The following is a 20,468-nucleotide window of genomic DNA, read 5'->3' on the forward strand; positions in this document are numbered from 1 at the left end:
CCACTCCTCTATCCCACACTTTCTCAGCTTTGCTAGCAGCATCCACTGCTCTCCCCTCATCTACCCAGCTGGTGATGCCATCATAGAAGGCAACGAGGTGACCAAGCACGACTTTCCCTTGGTAAATCGATGCTGACTACTCCTTGTAACCTTCTTCCAATTGCTTGGGGATGGCATCCAGAGCAAGCTGTTCCAACACCTTTCCAGGGACAGAGGTGAGACTGACTGGCCTGTAGTTTCCCGGATCCTCCTTCTTGCCCTTCTTGAAGACCGGAGTGACATTGGCTATCCTCTGATCTTCAGGCACCTCTGCTGTTCTCCAGGACCTTTCAAAGATGATAGAGTGGTTTGGCAATCAACTCCCTTAGCACACATGGATGCATCCCATCGGGACCCATGGATCTGTGTGCGTTGAGCCCACTCAGATGCTCCCGAACCACTCCCTTGTCAACAAGGGGGGAGATCTCCACTTCCCAGACTCTTTCTCCTCCCTCCAGGGTCGAGGAGTCCTGGGGGGGGAGTCCTTGAAGCAAAGACTGAAGCAAAAAAAGCATTCAGTATCTCCGCCTTCTCAGCGTCTCCCATTACCAGGACACCCCCCTTGTTCAGCAAGGGACCCACATTATCCCTAGTCTTCCTTTTTTTACTTTAAAAAAAGCCTTCTTATTATCTTTTATCTCTTTTGCAAGCCTCATCTCTAGGTGGGCTTTAGCCTTCCTTGTCGCATCCCTGCAGGCCCTGGCAACACTTCTATACACCTCCTAAGAGGACAGGTCTTTTTTCCACATTTCATAAACCTTCCTCTTCCTTTTGATCTTATCGATGAGTTCCTTGCTCATCCATGCAGGTTTCCTGCCCCCCTTCCCCGATTTCCTACTCTTAGGGATACACCGATCCTGAGCATGGAAGAAGTGCTGTTTAAATGTAGCCCAGCTCTCACATGCACCCTTGCCTTCTAGCAACCTAGCCCATGAGATACCCCCAAGTAGGTCCTGGAAGAGGTCAATGTTGGCTCTCCAAAAGTCCAGGGTAGCAATCCTCCTTTTTGCCCTGCACGAGGAGCCTGACATGCCTGTCAAGCAAGCACTCCTTTTCCTCTTCTGCCCCGGTTTCTGTCAGAGGCATGGCAGCAGAGAGCAGTGCCCTCAGGCAGGGGCTCCCTGTCCTCATGCTCTGCTTGCTGCAGATGCTGGCGGTTTCTCCTGGCCATGCTCGAGGCAAAGAGCAGACCCTCGCAGCTAGAGGAGGACAGAGTGACTCCAGAGGGAAGCCCCTTCCTGAAGGGTTGCTCCAGGAACGTCTGCTAACAGGATCGGCGGTGGTGCCATACCGTGTGCCGCGGGGCCGTGCCAGGAAGGGGCAGGGAGCAACAAATGATCCATGCAGCACAAGAACCTGCAGCGGGGCCTGTGCCGGACTAAAATCAGCAGCCTGTCGCTACGGTTTCTTTTCTGCACCAGCCATGGGTGGCTGCTGGTTTCTGTCAGGAGGCTTCAGCTTGAATTGGGCACTTCAGGTAGCGATGCGACACGGGGCTGAAGCAGCCTGGCTCAGCGCCGCAGCGAGCACGGGAGTCTTGCCCAGTTATTTGTGCTTACTCGTGTCACGCAGGTGAAGAGGGAGCTGTCTGGCCGCTGGTGTCCTCAGCACTTTCAGATGTTTGACATAGAAAGTTGCTTGTGGAATTAATGCTGTGCTTCTCATCAGCATTCTGCTCTGAAATGGGTGCACGTGAATTTCCAGGCTAGTGAGAAATAGCTCGTTTTATTACAGGGTGGGGATGTGTCCCCTTGCTGTAATCGTGCCCGTGGTCTCCCCAGTCAGCCTCCTGCAGTTCGGTGTCTGCCTTGAAATGCACGAGCCCTGTCCATAAAGCAGACAGTGCAACCTCATCAGCTTCAGCCCTGCGGCATTCCTTGCTTTCTCTGCACCCTTTTCCATCCATCTTTTGGGGTCACCAGGGTTTCTTCCCACACACCCTGAAGGTGCTGCCGACTCATCACAGCCTTGGGTTAAGTAACTTTTTCCTTTCCCCGTTCTCCCACCTGCGACTCTGAGCTGACAGCAGCGAGTCTTACTGCTGGAGCAGCTATGAGGCAGCTATGAGCCTTTAGCTCATCATAAGCCTGACATTGGAGATGGTAGGTGTGAAAGAAGGCTCAGGCGCCTACGGCTTCCTCCATTTCTCCGTGTCCTGTCTCATCTCCTCGCTTAGATCAAGCACGGGATCCAGGGCCAAGGATTCCCAGGCGCTCTCTCTGGACGATGCTGTGGTTTCTGCCAGGCGGGTTTGCCTGTGACATGCGGTGGTGTCATCCATGACAACATCTACCCCAGATGCCTCAAGGAGTTGGTTTCCAATCACCCTAGGAATCCATGAGCTGTAAGCAGTTGCTTGCACTCCAGCTTTCAGTGGCTGGAACTGGAAATTATTCCAGTAGCTGCTCTAAAAGTAAAACACATTTTATGTTCAGCATTCTCACAAATTAAAAGGGAGTGAGGTTGAATTAGTTAATGAATATTAGGAGTTCCCATGCGGAGCCAAAAGTTAATAAATCTTTGTGAAATCTGATGCTCTTTCAGCCTTGTTCTGCCAAAGCAATTAATAAAACAAGTTGATAAACATCAGCTGTGTTCTCCAGTGCTCAGGCCTTTTGTTCGAGCCTCTCTGAAATTCAGGCTTCTACTTTCCTTTCTGGAGTCCTGTCTCAGGGGGCCTGCCTTCATCTTTCCCTTTCCCAGCCCCTTCATCTGTCACCCCACGGGCACTGGGCCCTGCGCTGTCACCGTCTCCACAAGCGTGGTTCTCGGTGCTGGAGTTGATGTGAGGAGCGGGTATGTGTCGTGTCCATTCCTCCTGATAACGCTGCCGTCAGGCAGGGGCACCTGCCTCATCTGCTTCTGCTCACTCCTTGCAGGGGCTGGCTGCGTTCCTGCTAATCAAAGGGATGCAATTAACCATAACTTCATAAGGAAGCATTATGTTTTCCTCTTAACGTTGGCTTCCGCTTTGACTGAAGTAGCTAACCATAGGCAGAAGGCATCAGGTGTCACTTTGTTTCCCAGGAAGAACCAGAGTTATGTCTTTGGTACAAGCCTGTTTTCTCACTGAAGATGTGACCAATTGCAAGACGGACTGGGCTGGGATTTGGAAAAAAGAATGCCAATTTGTTGTTGTTGTTGCTTGTCCCGGGACAGAGCACCCATCCTCCTGTTGCTTGAGTTTATTTCACCTTCTGGATTCTCTGCTTCTGTGTGTTTGTTAGCAGGAGCTCTACCCTTAGCCTCTCCCTCACATCAAAGAACTTAAAGGGCAGGGTAGTGACCTCTGCATATCTCAGGGTCTTTGCTCAGCCCTGCTGATGTCTTCAGAGTCTTGGGAAATATAGTGGAGCTCCTGCAAGGTCTCCTCGAAGCAGGGGCTGCCTCCCAGGGGATGAGTGGGGGGGGGGCTGTCGTTAGGATGCTCGGTTTGGAGTACACCAGATGAGTTACAAGAAAGTTACAACCTGTATGTGCAAGAGTTAGCGCTATGATGGAAACCTCTCCACCACCTGACCCCCTTCTACCCATTCTGTCACCTCTTCTGGCAGGTGCCCACTGCTACGTTGTAGGGCTCTGAAGATGTCAAATAGCAACACAACGCAGGAGTCTCTGGAAATAATGAAGGAGTCTGAAAAAAAAGTGGTCGAGGAATCTGTGAACAAAACCAAATGTGTATCCAGGTCACTGAGCAAGGAGGAGGTGGAGAAGGATGGGGAGGAGATCAGCGTGCGTCAGGAATCTCAGGTAAGCATGCAGACCAGGGGCAATCTCTGACAGCTTGCGGAGCTGCGACCCCTTTAGGGGCAAACACGAGCCAGTTTCCACCCCTTCTGAACGGGGCCTGAGCCTCTACTACCATGTCCCAAGGTGATACCACGCTGTACAGACAGTGTATTTCACAGGCTGCTCTCTTTGACTGAATCCGTTCTGCTTTGGATGGAATAATCTAAATGTTCTTGGAGCCAGGGAGAAAATGAGACCGGTGTGCTCCTGAGGGCACTGTACTCAGTCCCCAGATTCCAGCCCCTTGTCTATAACCTCCTTTCTTTGACCTAAAGATGATTTAATGACTTAATGTGAAATGGAGGCATCCCAGTGAGAGCTCAGTTTCGGGAATGCTGCTTGGCCATTGCTTTGCTGCTGCTAAAAAATGCCCAAAAAGGAAATGAATGTTTTGGGGTTTCATTTCAGCAAGGGGGAAAAAAAAATGTGCAAGCATTATTTGGAGAGTGCTGGCACTCTTCCCTGCTGCTTTGCTGTCCTGTCACGTGTTCTTTCAGCTTAGCGTGGAGCTTGAAGAAATGCCCACTCTCCTCAACCTGCTGAATGCTTCTGCATTTAAAGGTGGTGGCTGCTGCCGGGTTTGGTCAGCCACTGCTTGGGCAGGCGCCAGTGAGGCTCAGAAGGAGCCGACTTTGGTTGCTTTGTGGTAGTGGGGAAAGGTTCCTTAGAAGGCAGCAATAACCAATGACTCCATCTGAATCAGAGCAGCAGCATCTCCATCATGATCCACCATGCTAAAGTCTCCTTCCCGTCTCAGGACTGGTAGAAGACTCCTAATTTTTCCACTTAGAATTGCGTTGTGCACCTTCACACGCGTGTCCTGTGATCATTCTGTTGTGCTGGTTCTTCCAGTAACAGATCCACGTGGGGCTGATCCACGTGAAGTTTCTTAAGCAGGTTTTGCTCACCTGGAGGCTGACGGGACAGCTCAGCTTTCCAGGTCTTCCCGTTTGCACAACTTTTCACTGCTGCCGGGTAGAGATTTTCTTCAGAGTCATTTTACACGCTCAGTGTTGTGCTGCCTCAAACAACAAATACCTTTTCTGTCTACATTCATATTAAGCTTCTTGCCTTCTCTGTTCTTTCTCTACAGAGGCGGACATCAAGTCACGGACATGCCAGAAAAAGAGCCAAGGTATGGGATATGCTGCCATCCCTTTCTTGCTCTGTCCATTCTGAGCCAAGCCACGATCACAGCCCTAAAACAGTTCTCTCAAGTCTTCTCTGTCTCCGTAATCAACACACAGCATGTGTATTTTAATCAGCATGGTTCAGGATGGTGCCTTTCCACCCACTGGAGCATGAATGTTCCTCTTTAACACACACTTGCCCATGGAGGAACTATTTGCTGCTCCTAACAACCACACTGGTGCCCTCCTCAGACTCTGAAATGCCAGAAAGGAAATCTGGAGATTTCATCGGAGGGACAGGGCAGCACACTTGCCTGTTACACCCTCTTGTTAAAAAAAGAGTTAAAGTGTAACTGTCTGGTTTCACCTAGAGCCCTGTTTCTTCAAGGAATACTGCATTTGCTCTTACAATGATGCCATATGCAAGTTAGCATATCTGAAATTTCTGCTAGTAACAAGCACCAGGACACCATTGTTCTAGAATGTTTTTTAAGGCAAAATCTGAGGGTAAAATGCAGCCATTGGGTTCTTTTTATTCTTTAACTTTCCTAGTGTTAACCTCTGTTTTTATTTGCAAAATTTGAATTCAACAGTAACTACTGAGCCAGGTTACCAAAAGTGGCTGTGAATTTTCCAGAACTGGCAATTATAAAACACAGCATAATTCAGGCATCCATCTAGTCCAGCTAGGATTCATTTAGAGCAACCTCCAAAACAAAACAGGGTCAGCTATGAGGTTGTTCAGGGCTTGATTTTAAAACTGTGATTGGGAGGGTGAAGGTCTCTCTTTTTCCTCTTTCTCCTTTTTTTTTCCCCCTCTTTCCCAAAATTCAAACCCAAATGAAGACATGTTATGCACTGAGGCACGGGAGAGAGGGGAGACCAGTTAAATTTGTAGTAATGGATATGTCTGGTTTTAATTAAGGTAATGTATGAAAACAATGTGCTGCTTTTATGACCTACAGGGTGTGCAGAAAAAGTATTCTAGTGGTTCTGTTTGGTCTTAGAAGCCAGGACACTGTGCAGCACACAAACAGGCTGCGATTCCAATTCCTGCCCTTTCCATGCATAAGGCAGAATGTGTCTGTGCACCTCAGGCACCCCATATTGCCAATCCTGCCTGGATTCCCATGTGACTGAACGATAATGTTTTTTCCCGTTTGTCACCCAAGTGAGTCAGCTTGCCAACAGTCCAGAAAGTGCAGGTTTAATTTTAAACTTTTTCTCAAAGCACTACTATATTACCCAAAATAACCAAAGGCATCAGGTCAGACAGGCAAGATGTAAATGGGATGACAGCCTTGTAATTAAGAACAGTAACAATTCTCACTTCACATCTTAGAAAAGAAGATAGTTGGTTTCAGCTGTATCCTTTCTGAATGGTTTTGATTCTTATCTGGCAAGGAGGGGAGGAGCTAGGATTGCTCTGGCTGAAGAGGCCAACGAATGCATGAATTAAGGCTTTCCCACCTATAAGTTGCTTGGTTCAAATCCTAATCACAGACCAAAGGAACAAAATAACTGGTTCACTCTAGGGCTCCAAGCATGCGCATGTTCCTATTTGTTGCAAAGACCTGGTTTAGTACTCCTCCTTTTCAGCAGTTTAATCAACACTGACTGCAGGAGTGGCTTTGTAATGCAGCAGCATGAACTTTTAAGTGTGCTTTCTGACTTAGATGTCTTAACTGCACTCTTTCTTTTCCTTTTCCAGTCTAATTCAAAGCTTAAGCTGGTCAGAAGTTTGGCTGTATGTGAAGAATCATCTAGCCCCTTTGTAGATGGCCTGCTGGAGTCCCAGGTAGGCCTAAACTCAGACAAACTGGATTGTAGAAGACGAGAAAATCCCCTTCATGCTGGAGGTGATGTCTTACACTGTGCTTGTACCTCTGAGCGCCAATAAGTTCCCACGAGTTCCCAGGTTTTGAAGGAAGCGGTCGTGCTCGTGAGCACTGCTTGTATGCATACAGTCACAATCCTTGTCTTACAAGGAATCCCTTGTAATGGTGCAAGACCTAACTCACCTCGGGTAATCAAAGTGTAATAGTTTTATCAGCCTCGAGCAGAGAAGCACGAGACTTAGATCCTGAGCTGATCCAGGCAAGGCAGGTTTTCAGCAGTGGGAAATACTGTTGAGTCCCATCAGATCCTGCTGAAAGTTTCTCATTGGGAGGAGGATGGGGAGAGAGAGACTGCTTTGTCTGCTCTCAGAATTTGGATAATTATGAAATACCTTGGATCTGCTACCTGAAACTCCTGCCTTTCCCTAATGCCTTTCTCAGCTGCCAACATCTCTAACCATGGCAGTGATTCCAGGGAGGGTCCAAGTGACTCAGACCAGCCTGGTTTGTTTTGTTCCAGGACATCATTCAGTTGCACGTTAGCTGCCCTTCTGACAAGGAAGAGGAAAAGTCCACGAAAGATGGGGCTGAGAAAGAAGAAAAAGACAAGAATAAAGACAAGGCACCAAGGAAAATGCTGTCTCGAGGTCAGGTGCTTTTATGGACAGAGCGAGTCTGGTCTTACCCACTTTGGGGATTCTGCTGGCCAGGGGTGCAGTTGCTGGAAGCAGAGGGGTTATCTCTGCTGATGACTGTACAGGAATGTGTCATCTTTATCACATCCTTTCTGGAGCAAAGCATGGTGAGGGAGGGCAAGGGTTTCTCTGGATTGTCATGTGCCCCAACAGACTTGCAGGCTTCCTGTGCCTTTAGAGTGGTGTGGTGGCTTTTTAGATGTGCAGGTGCAAAACTAGGAAGAGCCACTGCATAGGCTCCTGGTTTCAGTTTAGTTTTGCTTTTCTGAAAACCTGCCACCGGTGCCAAGATGTGAGGTTGCAAGGAGGTGAGCTAAGTTTGTGCTGTATGATCCTGTGTGTTTGATTTTGGGGCACAGAAATGGCTAAAAGATGCACATTTGATCTGTTGAGCAAATTGCACCTTAAATCTTTGCACAGAGGGCGTGCCTGCACCAGTGCAGATACAGTTACTGATTTACTGTTTTTTTCTGCAGTTACTTCTAAAATTAAAAAGGGTGTGAGGAAAGGGGAAGAACCGGGCCAGCGGGGCTCTTCAGTTAAGTAGCTTGCAGAATCAAAGGTGCGGAAGTTGCTTATTTCTACAAAAGCACGATATATTACACTTGCAGGGGCCTCCTGTAACTGTCTGGACTATCCCTCAATGTGCTCTGAGTGGTTGGAATGTGCTCTGAACAGGCTTCAGGGGCAAGGTTTCCCTTTGTGAACTGTGTTCTCCATCTCTTTGGCATCCTCCTTATGGGGTCTTGTGCTCGTAGTGCCCTGTACATAGCTTTCTGGTCCTCCTGCTGCCCACAGAGGCAAGGAATGCAGTCCCCATTTCTCAGATCAAGAGACTTGACCTCAAGGTCGCGTTCAGATTCTGTGCTAGAAGCTGGACTTTAGCCAAGGTGATGCAGGTCTCAACCCAATCAGTGCGGTAACAGGATGGGCCTTTCTTCCTCACTGCCTGCTGTGAATGGTCAGTGCTGGTAATGAGGCTGAATTTCCTGCAGCAGCCGTGTGGGGACATCATCCTCATGCATGTAGTGAGTCATTGCTGAGACACGTACCTCTTCCCTTCAACCTATTCTTCTATTGCAGTGTTTTGTTAATTTGTTCTGCTGCTATTGTTGTTTCAGATTCCAGCCAGGAATATACAGACTCCACTGGAATAGATTTACATGAATTTTTAGTAAATACACTGAAAAAAAACCCGAGGTAGGTCCCTAGTCAGTAAAAGAACTTGCTGATGGAATGAAGGGAGGGAGTACCTGGTGACCAATGCTTCTCTAATTGACCCTAAACTCATGATGTTTGTGTGTATGTCTGCATGTATCTTGGGAGGAGAGGGAAGCAGCGACTGTGGAAAGTACTTGAAAGTGTGTTTTACTTTTTGGTATTCAGAGAGTCTTGCTGGAGCAGTGTGGAAACAAAAAACACAACTGCAACTTCATGTACTGCAGTCAATCAAAACGTGCCCATATATTATGGAGACAGAGAAAGAGGAAGAGGAATTTGTTTGAATGCAAGCAGGAAGTAATCTGGATTGCCTTAAAACCCTTTACAAAAATGACTGCCAAATATTAGCCTGCAAAGGAACTGCTCCCATGTCAGTAATAAACATCATGAAGCTGAATGCTGGCATAAGAATAGCAAAGCTGGAGTCTCTACCACTGGAGCTTCCAGCAGAGCAGAGATTTGGTATTACCAAAAGCCAAGCACAAAAAAATTATTATGAAAACAAGAACTCTAAACTGGAAAAAAAATCTGGCAATTAATTTACTATATAGGCAAAAATACAGAGCTTTTTAGTTCATTGCTGTGGAGGATGTGTAAAGCTCAGTTAATACTGTTGATTGCTCCTGGCGGGTACCACGCAGAGGAAGCTGTGCTTCACTATCTCTAAAGGTGACTTTTTCCTTTTTCTTTTTTTGACAGGGATAGAATGATGCTGCTAAAGTTAGAACAGGAGATTCTGGAATTTATTAGTGATAACAAGTAAGTGATCTTCAAGTTTGTGTTAAGCAAAAGAGGTTTGTAACTTGCAGTTTAGGAGCTTGGTCACCCAGAAGAGTCTGTCTTTTGGACACACTGTTCTCTCAGACATCTTCCACCTTCCCTTGCCCGTGAATGTGGAATAGAATAGAATCATGGAGTCATCTAAGTTGCAAAAGATCTTTGAGATACCAAGTCCAACCATCAGACAGACCTGTCGAGTCCCATCACTAATCATGTCCCTTACTGCCCTATCCACACACCTCTTAAATGCCCCCAAGAAGGAAGTCTCCACCACTTCCCTGGACAGCCCATTCCAATGCTTGATGACTCTCTCCATGAAGAAATTCTTCTTAATATCCAATCTGAACCTTCCCTGGTGCAACTCAAGACTGTTTCCTCGCATCCTATCACTTGTCACCTTAGAAAAGAGACCAATACCCTCCTCGCTGCAACCTCCTTTCAGGTGGTTGTAGAGAGCAATAAGGTCTTCTCTCAGCCTCCTCTTCTCCAGACTAAACACCTTCAGTTCCCTCAGTCAGTCCTTGTAAATCTTATTTTCTAGTCCCTGCACCAGCTTTGTTGTTGTTCTCTGCACATACTTGAGTAACTCAGTATTTTTCTTTTGCTGAGGGGTCCAAAACTGAACATAATATTCAAGCTACAATAGAATAGGTGTCTGCAGCAGGGCTTGCAGAATTCTTTGTCTAATAGGATCAGAAAAGTCACTGTACATACTAATTCTGGCTCCTGTTTCTGCTTAGAAATAAGCATGTGCATTTTTGCAAAAGATGATCTGGTTTCAGAAATGGCCTGTTCAGCTTGAGACCTTGAATCAGCCCAGTTCTGTCTGGCAGAGAGCTGTAAGCCCACGTTGATGCTCAGTGTAAGAAGCAGTGCTTGAGTGCTGACTGCTTCAAATGGGTGGTGTGATCTGATCTGGGATCTGCTCAAGGCCTCTGTGGCCTCTCCTTTCCCTCTCTGTTTTGGTGTCTGATTATCACTGTCTGTTTCAAAGCCTTCTAAATTGTAATGCTTTCTTCCCTGTTCTCAGCAATCAGTTTAAGAAGTTTCCTCAGATGACCTCGTACCACAGGATGCTGCTGCACCGGGTAGCTGCCTACTTCGGCATGGACCATAACGTTGACCAAACCGGGAAGGCGGTCATTATCAACAAGACGAGTAACACACGCATGTAAGGGGGAGGGAGAGAGGACAAGTGGGCTAGCACTCCTTGCCCTTGCCCTTGCCCTTCCATTCGCTACAAGAGCCCTGGCATGGTCCAGAGCAGAATGAATTTTCCACCACATTTAATGCCTCCATAAGATGGGCTTGTTCCTTCTCTGGAAGGGCCCAAAGAATCCTGCACTTCCAGTCCCCAGTGTATGTATCTGCAAGCACTTTCCAGCTCTCTTTAGTTCCCAGAGAAGGGTTAGGGGCTCTCATTGCTGTTAGACAGAGGAGATTTAACACAACAAACATCTGTTCCCCGGTCCCTACAAGGCAGTGGTTTTATGGAGACAGTTCTACACCCATTTTCACCCTTCTAATAAGAGCTGGTTCTTCCTGCAGCCCTGAGCAGAGGTTCTCTGAGCACATCAAAGATGAGAAGAATGCAGAGTTCCCGCAGAGGTTTATCCTAAAACGAGATGATACCAGCATGGACCGAGATGATAATCAGGTAAGAGATGGCAATGAGTTACCTGCACACTTTGTGAAAGTCAGATTAGACTTTTCTAAGATGAGGATGACTGTAAACTCCTCTTGGGTGTCCTGCAGAAACCTTTGATAGAAGCTTCCCTACCCAAACAGCAGCAGAACCCTACACAAACAACAGCATCTAGATATATTCTGAAAACTTAACAAAATCCTGTAGAAAAACAGAAAGAATTTGTGGGGGTTCTATGCGGGGTACCTTTCTATATCCTGAATATTGACTGGTGGCTGGGCCAGACTTTAAGGTGAAAGCCTTTGCTAAGGTTTCCTTGGAAAAGTCCCAGAGCTGAGCATTGCCAAGTGTCTTTCCCATCTCTCACTGGGGCTTGCAGCAAGTCAAGCTGTGAAGTCATCAGGACCTCGCAGTGCTGCTGGAAGGAAACCATCAGCAAAGTGAAACGTTCTAGTTTTTGCGCTCAGCAGCACTGCCAGTCCTCTGCATCAGGAGGAAGGTTGTTGTGATACAGGAGGTGGAGTGCACTGAGTCTTCCAGGACGTTCATCCCTAGACATAGGTGTCCAGGAGGTACGTTCAAAGGCAAGGGCTGTGTCGTTGCATCCAGGCATCATGCACGTACTCCACAATCCACATCCACTTACACTGCTATGTAGAAGTATCAGCAGCTGACTACACCCTCTGCTGCCATTGGCAACTGCTGACCCGCTGAGCTGTGTTTGTCCCTTCAGATCAGACTCCCCTTGCAGGATGGGAGAAGGAGCAAATCTATAGAAGAGCGAGAGGAAGAGTATCAGCGGGTCAGGGAGCGGATATTTGCACGAGAGGTAAGCATGGATGACTTACTTGCCAGGTACCTTCCTGGAACTTTGTATCAGAAGGTGTCCTTGAATATTCTAAGAGGTCAGATCTCAGCATTGCCTTTTCTACAAATTTCACACTGTTCCTGGTACCTACCAGTGAATTCCAGCTCCTAACAAAGATACCTAGGACACTGAGAAAGAGGAACAACACCTGCACTCCCCAGTCTGCTCCTTCCCTAAATTGCCTGTTTCACCTGGCAGTAGAAGTGTGTGGGGACTGACAGAGGAGGCAGGTTTGCTCCTTGCTGTCCAGCAAGATTATAAGATAAAGCAGTGGCATTTCTGGAATGACTAACAAGTCAATCAATGAACCTAACAGGAGCAGCAGCCTTCTATCCCAGCTTCTCTCCAGTACTGCTGCTTCAATTTCTTGAGCAAGCAGTGCTGGCCCTAGAGTGTCTGGCAGGGCTCTGTGCCTTTATAGGATGAATATAGAGAGCATGCTGAATTTTCTTCTTACAAAATGTCCAGCTTGGTTATTGTTTGCTTGAGAAGTCTGGTCCCTTTGTCGAATTCCTCTAAGGCAGAGCTGTGTTCCTCACTCACATCTGGCTCAGAGAAGCTGCTGTGCTCCACCTGCTATGCTGAGTGCTGTCTGCCAGCTGGAGGCAGCTCTCTGTGCTGTGCCAAGTGGCAAATGCATGGATGTGGGACAATTCCAAGTACTGATCTGCTGTGGGTCAAGTTTAAAGTCCAGCTCCTTGCCTGCTGCTCTGAGTTTCTGGGGGACGATTCTTTCCTTTGTCCTAAAGGGAATTGCCATGTGCCAGGCCAAGGAGGATGTTCAAGCAGCCACTGTGCTGAGTCCCTCCTCAAGTCATCAGGTTTCAGCTATACTCTCAAGCCGATGGTAGTCACAGAGTTGTCTTGTAGATAGACTCAAAGCCACCCAGACACGCTAGTAAGCAGCTCTGCTGATAGTCCTGGAGTAGAGCAGGTGCTGTCCCATATTGACACGACACTGGGTGGTTATATACGTACCTTTTCTCCGTGTTCATGGGCAGAGCCAGAGTTTTGCATCTGACTCGCAGAGGCAGGGCTGGCTCTCACAAGGTGGACTGGGCTGAGTCCTCTGACTGTTTTTCATGGCTCTGATAACTGCCTGCAAGTAAGGACACTTGTATGTCTGGCCTTCCTTGATTGTTCCACTGACAAAGCAACCATCAGCACTGCCTTTGAGCAATGAGGTAGAGATTTGAGGACTCAGATTTGGAAAATCCTGAGAGATCTGAGGGTCACAGGTATTGGGAAAGGCTTCTAGTTGGCCTGGATGGACAGCCAAATGGGATCTGAGGTGCAGAAGGCTCAGCAAGACTCCTGGGTGACCACGCAACTAGTGCACAACACAAATTGTGTCTGAGTCCCATACCGTTAGTGCTTTGCTCCTCTTTGCTTTGAAATTGCCTGGGTTTGTTGCTTTCGAAGTTATTAAGTCTCCCTTTTCTTTCCTTCCCATCTCCATGTCTTTTCCGTGCTTCCAGACTGGCCAGAATGGATATCTCACTGACAGCAGGTTAGTACTATTTAGCAGACACCTTCTGTATCTCTGGCTTTCTCTGTGGAGGACTGCATGACTCTATAATGATGCTTTTCTCTGATGTTAACCGACAGAATCTCCAAAGAAGGCTTTTCTTCTAGTTCTCACAAACGGAGGCAGATTTTTTGGTATCTCTGTGATTTATTTTGTACGTTGTCCTGCTGAGTAAGTTTGCTCCATGCACGGCTGCTTGTGAAGTTATTGAAGTTGTATTTTTTGCAACATCAATTTCCAAGTCCTTTTTTGCCAATTGATCAATTAAAATGGAGCAGTGCAAGGTGGGAATGGCAGGAAGGAAGGGGAAAGCCAGAGGATTTCAATAGTTTTCAAACTATTCTGCCTCTTGTTTCCCAGAGGTGTAGAAGAGCTCCTGCCCTTGTGACAGGGTCAGCAACCAGATACGGTGGAGTTGTCCTCAGTCCCCTGATCATAACAGCTGGATGACTTAATGGTGGCAGTGAAGCATCTCAGGCATCCATTTCAACCGGAGCATGTTGCAGAGGGCAATGGGAACATGTTTGAGCAGCATTTCCCTATTAAGTAGTTTTTCTGTGGCTGAGAAGGCTGGAAGGATGGACTTAGCCTGAAGAGCCACTTTGCACAGCCCTCCGCCTGGCAGTGGAGGCTGTCGATGCTACATGGATAAAAGAATAGAATGAAAATGGAGAGACCCTCGTGCCCACTGCCCTCTTGTTTAATAGTCAGAGCTCTGGAGATGAAGCATGTCCGCAAACAGGACAAAAGGATATAAGCAAGGAACAGCTTTGCTTCTCTCAGCCTTCCTGTGTCTCTGGCTGCCTTTGGAGGAATGCTGTAGTGGAAAATGAAGTGTCCTCAGCACAGTTACAGGGATGCTGTGCTGGAGCCTGCTGGTGGCGGTAGTGCTGAAGGCAGGACACCGTTTTCAGATCAGACATGGGGCTGTAGAAAAAGGCACCCAGCAAGTGGCAGAACAACAATTGCTGATGTGATTGCAGCTGTAGGAGAAGCCAAGCTGCAGTCAGGGCTCTGCTAAGAGCTTTCCTGTCTGTTGTGCCCAGTCTCTACAGAGACTGATTAACTTACTTTCCTTGTGGTTCCTCTGGTGGGGAGAGGGAGCCTGTGTGGGCCTCAGGCTCATTTTGAGATGACAGAGACAGACCACGCTCTTGAAGAGATTGGGGTTCCGTCAGTGGTGATGCTTGGAGCTGGTGTCTTGTCGAACTGCAGACGCTTACCTCCCTCAAAGCCCAGCGTTCAGAGTAAATACAGCTGCCTCTTTCACTCGCTTGTAAGTCCTGTATTAACAGTTCTGAACCACAGATCTGATTGCAGAGAGCTCTCTGCTGGTGGACAAACTTGGAAACAGGCTGTAATAAGGCTTTTGGAAAGAAAGGCATGGGTGAAGCTGCCAGAGCAGTGCTCTCAGAGAACAAGGGTATGGTAGTGTGCCTAGAGTCTGAAGAGCATTCAGACATAGAAAAAGCAGAATCACTATGCAACTAGGTTAGCAGCAATCAACTTGAGAGGGTTCTGGGTTTCAGAAGTCAGCCATGACATGCCCCTTCTCCCCCCAAACCTCTCTGAACATCCTCAGAAGCAGCCTTCAGGGTTTAGGTTGAAGAGAGTCCAAGCTTAACTGTGATGCTTGTTAGGTCACCTGTGATTTGGGCTGTGAAGCTGCATAGTCCAATTCCTTCACCTGTTTAGTGATATAAACATTGCACTTTGCCAGGCCAGGTATTCTCTTTTGTTCTCACACATTCCCAGCAGCCCAGGACATCACCTTAGAAGTTTCTTCCCAGCTTGTCTTTTTCTTTCCACAGTCGCTTGGAGCTGCTGCCCGGCTCAGTGTGCGGCTTTACATGAGCATCTCTTCCAGTGTTGCCTTCCTCACCATTCCTCCTCAGTGGAGGCTCAGGAACCCATGCATATATCCCTTAGCTGGGCTGGTAAACCAGGCTCGCTGTTCAGAGTGCTTTGCTGATGCTCCATAAATCCTGTTCTGGCCAGACCTGGCTGGGAACTAAGGGGGGGCTGATCCCTGGGAGTGCAGCCCTGAGTCCAGTGATATCCTGGCATGTTCCAGCTGGGCAGGGAGCCTTACGAGGACTGGTGCAGAAATGCAGAAAATGGTCTTGCAAGATCATCCTTGTCTCGAGGCCTCTGTAAAGCTCTCTGTTCTGAGACAAGGAGGGCTTTAGCAAGGGATCATGCTCTGACCCTCGCTGGCATCTGGTTAGGAAAAAGAGGCAGCAGCCAGCTCTCAGCACACACCAAGGAAGATCAGCAGTGTCTGGGTCCTCACGGTGCATGCCCAAGACAGGCTGTTTGTTTGCTGTCAGATTTCTGTACGCGGTGCCCGTGTGCTGTCTCACAGAGCCAGCTGCTGGCTGGGGTCACCACCCTGGTGTGAGAGCTAGGATGCAGCACCGGTGGGTCCTGCTCCTGCCCCTTTCTGCTGGAGGTGTTGTCTAACTCTGCTGGTCTCTGCAGGGGCAACCGGGACAGTTTGAACCGGGCCTCAGGCAGCCGCCAGAGCAGCACAGAGAGCGAGATAAAGTCGCTGGAGCCTCGGCCGTGGAGCAGCACAGACTCAGATGGTTCCATCCGCAACCTGCGACCGCCCGTCACCAAAGCCAGCAGCTTCAGTGGCATCTCCATCCTGACGCGGGGGGACAGCATCGGGAGTACCAAAGGCAGCACTGCCAGCAGAACATCCCGGGCAGGTACTGGATTGGTTCCCCCGTCTGCCTGCTGCCAAAGGGCACCTAGCAGACATGGGTTGGATGGATGGGGCTCATGATGCTATTGTGGTCAGTGACTGGTTAAAATGGGACATGGTTGACATCATCTGAACATGTTTGGTACCCAGGCAGGGATATGCCAATTGGCTTACCCTTTGCTTTTTCAATACTCACCGTTAGATTACTTACTTCCCTTTAGCAGAGTTATCCAAAGCAAAAGTTATGCAGTCCCACGCCCTGGGACTCAAGCTACCAATCTTCTGTTATTTTCTCTCCCCTGCTGAGCTGCAAGTTATGTTCCCATTTCTTTCTCCTCCCCACAATCCCTCACAGCCGTAAGACTTACTCAGGATGAACCATCTGGCACTTTTCCTTGCTTTCCAGCAAAGGAGGTCCAGGGAATGGCATTACCAATTAGCTTGTCTCATCAGACATACAGTCTCATCACGTAAAGGCTGTGTTCAGTGGTATCTGCCTACAATGTTCCCCCAAAATGATTCACCCTGCTCCTGAGAGCAAACATAACAGCAGGGTGCTGGGCCTGCAGCTCTTGAAGAGCTCTTGAATACAGCTCAAGGTTTCAGGAACACCAAAGGGAGTTAGGGTCAGAAGTCTCTTTGCCTGCTTCAGATCAGTTCTTTTCCATCCAGATAGCGCAAAGCACAGCCCGTGTGGAGAATGGTGTGGTGGGACTTCACCAGTAACCTGTAACTGGCAACAGCTCCTTGAGAGGACGTGCAGTGCTCTTGGCACTGACAGTGGGGAGCAGAGTCCTTTATTTACAACTAACTGCTTGTGAAGGTCACTTGTGGCAGAGGCCTCACAGGTCTTTGCTCTCATTTGAATGATCTGGTGATAAGCAAGGTAGCTGGTTACACTTGCTGTGCAATATCAGTGAGCAGAACCCAGTGCTGTCTCACTGTCTGCTTTCCTCCATTCTCACTGGTAGGCAACGGGTCCCCAAATGCTTGAGAGCTGTCCAGCATTTTATGGGGAGAGGAAGCAAATTGGTGCTTGTGGGTGATGAGACTGTTTCATAAGAATCTGTCCAAATAAAGGGGTGGATCTAAAAGGCAGCCAGGCTGCTGTTCTAGCACCCAGGCTGGCTTTGAAAGCCAGACATTCATCTTGCAGTTTGAAGGTAGCTACATCATCTCCTGGGACTCTGTTTCCATTGTGCTCAGGGCTGTGCTTACTCTGATTATTGCAACCACCTCCAAGACTGATTCATCAGCTGATGGGAGCAGTTATTTGAAGATTTGTCTCAGCCACGTGCAAAGCAAAGCAGAAAAAAATCTGGGTTTTCATTCTTTCTATATTTTTCTTCCAGGTCTCCCTTGAGAACAGAAGCCAATTGCTCTTCAGGCTTAATATAATGGCGAGTGATTAGAAATGCCCGGGGAGGGGGGAGCTGAATTTTCACTAGAAAGAAAAAAAAAAAAACACCATATCCTCTGTGTTTGTTCTGTGCAGGAGGAAGTGCCTCAGGCTTTGGGGCTCTTTTCCCATGTCAGCATTCAGCCCTTGGGCAACTGTGAGCAAAATGTTTCCTTCTTCGCCCCATGTGGCTGATGATACAGGCTTCCTTAGCAGAATGCCTGAAGATTAGCTGTTGAAATGCAGTAGATCAGAGGCAGAATTAGTTAAGTAACAGCTACAGGGCTTCGAGCAGTAGTTTCAAAGACCTTTTATTTCTGGAAGTAACACTGAAACAGTGAGGAGAGCACTTCCCAGCTGGGTGCCTTGCAGCGTGTGTCACGATCCTTCCTAACAATTTTTCCTACCAAGGGAAGGAATTGCTTTCAAACACCGCTGCCACCCCCCTTTCCTTTGCTCAAAGGGTGTGCACGTGCTAGGTCTGTATCGCCATTTAATGGATTCCTTCGATCCCCTCTGCACTGGGTGAGCACTTGGACAAATCTCAACAGCGCATTAGCATCCAAGCAGGGGCCTTGCCTGGCTGCAGAACTGAGCTGTGACTGAGAACAGCTCTCTAGCTTCTTTCCACAGACTAGTCTATGCCACTGAGTTGAAATGAGTATGTCCAGCAGCTCCCTCATTTAGTAACCTCTCATTTCTACCAGTCAGGCACTGCTGCTACCAGCCAGGTTTCTCTTCCCAGTAGAAGTCCCATGGCATTTCTAGAGTCTTCTTCACAGACAAAACAGGACATCCTTCCGGACAAAATGTCCAGCATACAACTAGATAAATATAATATATTTAATATATAATAATAATATATATAAATATATTATCTAAATATATTATATAAAATATATAATAATTAAATATATTATATAAATATAATATAATACGTTGGGTGTACAGTTGGCTGACAGTCAGGTTCAAAGAGTATCAGCAAATGGAATTATGTCAGGCTGGCAGACAGTCACTAGTGGAGTTCCCTGGGGCTCCATTTTAGGGCCAGTTCTCTTTAATGTTTTCTTAAATTACTTGGATGCAGGACTTGAAGGCATACGAAGTAAGTATGCGTATGACACTAAATTGGGAGGAGCTGTTGACTTCTTCAGGGGTAGAGAGAGGTCTTGCAGAGAGATCTTGACAAATTAGAGGGCTGGCGAGTTACCAACTGCATGAGTTTTAACAAGAGCCAGTGCCAGATTCTGCACCTGGGACAGGGCAACCCTGGCTGCGTGTACAGACTGGGGGCAAGAGGCTGGAGGGCAGCCCTGCAGAAAGGGATCTGGGGGTTGTGGTAGACATCCAGTTGAATACAAGTCAACAGTGTGCCCAGGCAGCCAAAAGGGCAAACCATACCCTGGGGTGCCTCAAGCTCAGCACTGCAAGCTGGCCAAAGGAGGGGATTGTCCCACTCTGCTCTGCACTGATGCAGCCTTATCTTGAGTACTGTGTGCAGTTTCATATAAAAAAGACTGAAAACTCTTAGAGAGTGTCCAAAGGAGGGTTATGAAGATAGTGAAGGGTCTAGAGGGGAAGATCTGTGAGGAGTGGGGTCACAGGCTCTCCCTGTGCAGTGAGGGTGCTAGGTTGGGGTCAGGGAAGAGGACACCTGAGGATCCCCCAAGGTTCAAAATACCTTGGTTTGCTGTGAGGCAAACTAGTGACTTAGCCTGCAGCCCGCTCACCCTGTTCTTTTTAGAAGGAAGCTCCCTTTTGCACAGCAGCCAACGCGATCTGGATGCAGTACAGGAGGGAGTGCCAGGATCCATCCCCCCCTCCACTTCCTACCCCTACCCCAGGCAATGAATCGTGACTTCTCTCTCATAGGTACCAACCCTGCTGTGCCTTTCTCTGTTCAAGGTCTGGTACTAGGTGCCCCTGAAGCATGCAGCCAACCCCCTTCTTCACAGCCCAGCCGTGGCCTCCTTCCCTGCACATCCCAGCAGTCTCAACCGCCACCACCCCAACAGCCACCACCACAGCCACAAGGACTACCACCAGCACCCCAGCAGCAGCCAGCCATGAGCAACCACATGATATCGCAGGTGAGTTGCTGCACTGTACCCAGGGCTCAGTGGACTCCTTAGGCACGCCACTACCAGCAGAGCCGATACATACCCAGGATGCTCTGGACTCATATTTGCCCAGCGGGGTTTGGGAGCACTCACACTTGCTCCCTGTTAGGGAGCAACAGCCCCTCTGAGCTGGAGGCAGAGTAGGGGAAGTTCAGGGAGCCTTGCTGTGTCTGAAAATGATGCATGACATCTCAACTTGCCAACAGCCCTCCTAGCAAGGCATCTGTAGCCCTTTGGTGAGCGGCAGAGTTGCACTCCGGGACTGGCTGCTCTCCTAGTAGGGAATGGCACAAACGGCAGCTGGGTTTGAGCTCCTCAGTGCTGAGACCCCATGGCTAGCCACCTGATGTCCTGCAGAGAGGCAGACCTGGGCCTGGGCCTGGGTGTATTCTCCAGACCCTCCCCAGGTTAAACCCAAGTTATGTTCCAGTGCCTTGTGGGGCTATTTATGAAGATGGAACCCTAGAGAAAGCAGTTGTGGCTGTCGTCCTTACATACTTAGTTCCGAAGGCTGTAAGAAACCACAGCACAAGAGCTGGCACATTGGGATAGCAAAGCTGCCTTGTGCTGAATAGGTGCAGAGCTGGGTAATATGTGTGGGAAGTGTCCTCAGTGCCCCAGTTGAGGTGCTGGACCTCAACCTGCCTGTGAGTTTTATAAATGATGCACCAGAAAGGATCCCTCATGCTTAGAGTGGTGCGTACAG

At 48.3% G+C, this 20,468-nt stretch overlaps 1 protein-coding gene across 9 annotated transcripts in view; it reads left to right on the forward strand.

Moving 5' to 3' along the window:
- Positions 1-20,468, forward strand: part of R3HDM2 (R3H domain containing 2) — a 56,725-nt gene that overhangs the window by 27,764 nt on the left and 8,493 nt on the right. For 8 of the 9 annotated variants that reach the window (XM_084499741.1, XM_084499736.1, XM_084499735.1 and 5 more), the window contains 12 exons: positions 3,594-3,789; positions 4,922-4,963; positions 6,670-6,756; positions 7,317-7,443; positions 8,613-8,691; positions 9,412-9,471; positions 10,523-10,663; positions 11,041-11,149; positions 11,871-11,966; positions 13,484-13,515; positions 16,015-16,247; positions 19,548-19,732. In XM_084499741.1, the coding sequence (XP_084355867.1) occupies positions 3,625-3,789; positions 4,922-4,963; positions 6,670-6,756; positions 7,317-7,443; positions 8,613-8,691; positions 9,412-9,471; positions 10,523-10,663; positions 11,041-11,149; positions 11,871-11,966; positions 13,484-13,515; positions 16,015-16,247; positions 19,548-19,732 (1,356 nt within the window). In that variant the 5' untranslated portion in view covers positions 3,594-3,624. Of the gene's footprint in view, positions 1-3,593; positions 3,790-4,921; positions 4,964-6,669; positions 6,757-7,314; positions 7,444-8,612; positions 8,692-9,411; positions 9,472-10,522; positions 10,664-11,040; positions 11,150-11,870; positions 11,967-13,483; positions 13,516-16,014; positions 16,248-19,547; positions 19,733-20,468 lie in introns of those variants that run through there. The other variant, XM_084499742.1, reaches the window with a different exon arrangement.

This window comes from Aythya ferina, assembly GCF_964211825.1.
Source record: "Aythya ferina genome assembly, chromosome: 28".
NCBI lineage: Eukaryota > Metazoa > Chordata > Aves > Anseriformes > Anatidae > Aythya > Aythya ferina.